Here is a 3,662-nt window from a genome sequence, read left to right as displayed (position 1 = left end):
TTTTTTTAAAGGGGGTCTTGCTCTGTTGCCCAGACTAGAGTGCAGTGGCGCGACCTCGGTTCATTGCAGCCTCGACCTCCCGGGCTCAAGCAATCCTCCCACCTCAGCCTCCTAGTTGCTGGGATAACAAGCGTGGGCCACTGGGCCCAGTTCTATACTCATAATGTGACAATTATGTTTTTATTTTCCCAGAAACTCAAAAAATAAGTTCAGGTGACCCCTGGAGACCCCACCCCAGGGTCATTCTGAGAGTACCAACCCTATTTAATGAGATACCTGCATTCACGTCACACCGTCTCCCACAACCACCCCTTCAGCAAGTCACACTTCACCCAATGAGGAGGGGCTTTAGGCTGGGCCTAAAGAGCTGGGCCGAGACCCCATGAGGTTACATCTCCGCCGACGTCCCCAAGGCTGAGGGTGGGTGTGTCGGTCAGGAGGAGTCGTCTTTGTGAGCCCGCCCCGGCAGGGAGGACTTGCCTGGCTCAGGCCTCGCCCACCCGGAGGATCTTGGGGCTGGTCTGGGTCAGCTCCTGAGATGTGACCACCCGCCCCACCGGGCTCCCCAATCCCTTCCTACCACTGCTTGATCCGGCTCAGCCAGGAGGTATTTGCAGCAGCTCTTTCTGAAAGTCCAGCCATCTGTTACCTGCGTTGCTTCCTGGGGAGGGATAGTCCACCTCAGGGCATTCGGGGACCCAGTGATAGTGCTCCGCGGAGCCTGGGGTGTGCCCCGCGTTGACTGCCTCATCCTCGGAATCCCAAGTAAGGAAAAACGACGACCCTCTCTCGGTGAGTCTCACTGGGGTGCTGACCTAGAGTGAACCCTGCCTGCTTAGGGCTCCTGGCCCAGCGCTTGTCCTTTTTCAGGGTGGATGGGGTGAGATTCCTGCTGGGGAGAATGTTTTCCCTGGGAGAGGGCCGTGCACTTCACAGCTGCTGAGTCCCCTCCCTAGGATCCAGGGAGACACTCACTACTCCTCTCCATTCTGTGTTTTAGATGCCAGCTGCATGAGAGGAGGGACCCACCTTCTTGTCCCCCGCCTGGAAGATAAAGAGCTGGCATTGCGCAGGAGAGGGCTGGACATGTCTGAGGCACTGCCCTGCCCGGGCAAGGAGACCCCCACCTCAGGCTGCAGGCTGGGGGCCCTGTATTGGGCCTGTGTCCACAATGATCCCACTCAACTCCAAGCCATACTGGATGGCGGGGTCTCCCCAGAGGAGGCCACCCACGTGGACAACAATGGGAGGGTGAGATGTCCTGGCTTTCCAGGACAGCTGGGGGCATCTCTGCATCCCCACTACACCATCCTGGCCTGGCTCCCTGAGAGGGGTTCAGGGGCAATATGCCCCGCAGTCCTTAGGAGGAATGGAATGGTTGAGGGTGGGTCTTCACAGGGGTTGGGGCAGACTCTGGGACAGATGTGGGTTTAGAGGGCACAAGGGGCCCTGAGGAGTCCCAGGGGAAAGCAGGGGATCTGAGCTGCCCCTCCCTCAGACAGGCCTCATGGTCGCATGCTACCACGGCTTCCAGAGTGTTGTGGCCCTGCTCAGTCAATGTCCTTTCCTTGATGTGAACCAGCAGGACAAAGGAGGAGACACAGCCCTCATGTTGGCTGCCCAAGCAGGTGTGAGGCTGCTGTACCCCACTTTCGACAGCCCCCCTTTTATGCAGACAGGGCCTCAGTCCCACCCTTGTTGCATGGTGTTCTCCACCAGGCTCTCTCGTGCTGGGTGGAGGGTGGGTTGGCAGCTTCATCATCCCCTTTCCTGGGGACCAAGCTTACCCTTGCTGCCCTGCAGGCCACGTGCCTCTGGTGAGTCTCCTGCTCAACTACTACGCCGGCCTGGACCTGGAACGCCGGGACCAGCGGGGGCTCACAGCGTTAATGAAGGCTGCCATGCGGAACCGCTGTGAGTGCGTGGCCACCCTCCTCATGGCAGGTGTGTGGGACCTGGACTGGGGTGTGTGGCCTCCAGTCCCTCCTCCAAGCCTGCCCACCAGACACTAAGTCAGCTGTGATTCTTTGCAGAGAGGAGAGAGGTGGAGATGGAGGATCAATCTAGTTCATCTTCCTAGAGGTGGAGAGCATGCTTTGGGCTTCGTACAATCAACCCAGTCCTGCTATTGATAGCTCAGACATTGTGTGCGGAGGTCCCAGGAAGGAAAGTGTGGGAGGGGAAACTAGCCCAGCTGGAAAACTTAACACGAAAAAAGGCTAGCATCTGGAACCAGCCCCTATTCCTAGCTGAGCGGCTTCCCTCTCTCTGGGCCTCATCAGTATTGTGAGGGTGTTAGCTTTCCCTGGGATGACCTCCAACTCTGACAAGCCAGGCTTCCAGGGGACCCAGGCAAGAGTCGTCGAGGCCTGTGGCTCTGTGGGGTCGTTCAGGGGGAGGTGTGGTGAAATCCACATTGTCCATGGAGTTGTTTGGGGGCCCTTCTTCCCCACAGTGGGGCTGCCCTCTGCTGGTCACTCTGGGGGACCCCTGCCTCCACTTTTCCCTTCCCCACCCACCTCAATGGGTTTGGAATGGAAAAGGAGTATAGGAAAAAGGGGGGTGGTCTACACCCTTTGCTTCACCTCAGATTGACTGCTCCCCCACAACCCCAAGATAGGAGAGGGAGATGGTGAGAAGAGAAGAACCAGGAGAGGGAACCAGCTGACCATCCCCACCCACCTGCCCCAGAGGGTGCCGCTGAGGCCCCTGCCTGTCCTGGGCAGCCTGTACTGCTGCTCTGCCCAGCTCCTTGGACTGAGGAGATCCCTATTCTGCCCCAGGTGGAGCCCCACAGTAGGTCTCTCTGAAGTCTTTTCCCCTCTCTGGACCTAAGTGTCTTAATCTCTCTTAAACAGGAGGTTGCAACACAGGCCTCCCCGATTCCACCTTCAATGGGATGGGACTCTATGGCTTTGAATGTAACCCACATCAGTCTTGCTCCTAAAGAATCTGCCCTTCCGCGAATCACCAACCCCTATCCTGCCCCTTGTCACCCCCTGTGCCCCTTCCCAGGTGCTGACCTGACAGCAGTGGACCCTGTTCGGGGCAAGACGGCCCTGGAATGGGCAGTGCTCACCGACAGTTTCGACACTGTGTGGAGGATTCGGCAGCTGCTGAGAAGGCCCCAAGTGGAGCAGCTTAGCCAGCACTACCAGCCCGAGTGGCCGGCCTTGTCTGGGCTCGTGGCTCAGGCCCAGGCCCAGGCCCAGGTTGCCCCTTCACTCCTAGAGCGGCTGCGGGCTACCTTGAGCCTCCCCTTTGCCCTGTCTCCTCGGGAGGGGGGTGTTCTGGACCACTTTGTGACGGCCACAACCAGCCTGGCCAGTCCCTTCGTCACCACTGCCTGCCACACTCTGTGCCCTGACCACCCACCTTCCCTGGGCACCCGAAGCAAGTCCGTGCCAGAACTGCTAGGCACTGCCCCACCCCCTCCCCTGGTTCCCCAGTCCCCACCAGGGAGTCCCCAGAGGTCCCCGTGGGTCTTTGTCCCCTATCAGAGCCCTCAGGGCATATTGAGCAAGTGCCTTCAGTGGCTACAGCCCAAGGATAGCACCAGCCCCAGGCCCCAAGTCCCCAAGATCCTCCTCTCCAAGGCATCCTCATCGCCCCACCAGTGCTGGCCAAAGCCCAGTCCTGCGGGACATCAAAGTCTGGCCCTT

At 59.2% G+C, this 3,662-nt stretch overlaps 1 protein-coding gene across 4 annotated transcripts in view; it reads left to right on the top strand.

Moving 5' to 3' along the window:
• The first annotated feature begins 392 nt into the window (after positions 1-392).
• The window catches only part of ANKRD33 (ankyrin repeat domain 33), a 3,768-nt gene continuing 498 nt past the window's right edge, over positions 393-3,662 (top strand). The window contains exons 1-6 of one of the 4 annotated variants that reach the window (XM_033223548.1): positions 536-765; positions 1,001-1,251; positions 1,503-1,628; positions 1,804-1,944; positions 3,016-3,417; positions 3,618-3,662. The exon at positions 3,618-3,662 is cut by the window's right edge and continues 428 nt beyond it. In XM_033223548.1, coding sequence (XP_033079439.1) covers positions 1,508-1,628; positions 1,804-1,944; positions 3,016-3,417; positions 3,618-3,662 — 709 coding nt within the window. In that variant the 5' untranslated portion in view covers positions 536-765; positions 1,001-1,251; positions 1,503-1,507. Of the gene's footprint in view, positions 766-1,000; positions 1,252-1,498; positions 1,629-1,803; positions 1,945-2,858; positions 2,922-3,015 lie in introns of all 4 variants that reach the window. The other 3 variants (XM_033223547.1, XM_033223546.1, XM_033223549.1) reach the window with 3 other exon arrangements.

The sequence above is a fragment of the Trachypithecus francoisi genome, unplaced genomic scaffold (assembly GCF_009764315.1).
Source record: "Trachypithecus francoisi isolate TF-2019V2 unplaced genomic scaffold, Tfra_2.0 Lachesis_group11, whole genome shotgun sequence".
NCBI lineage: Eukaryota > Metazoa > Chordata > Mammalia > Primates > Cercopithecidae > Trachypithecus > Trachypithecus francoisi.
The sequence above is the reverse complement of the archived record's forward strand: the minus strand, read 5'-3'. Positions and strand labels throughout refer to the sequence as shown.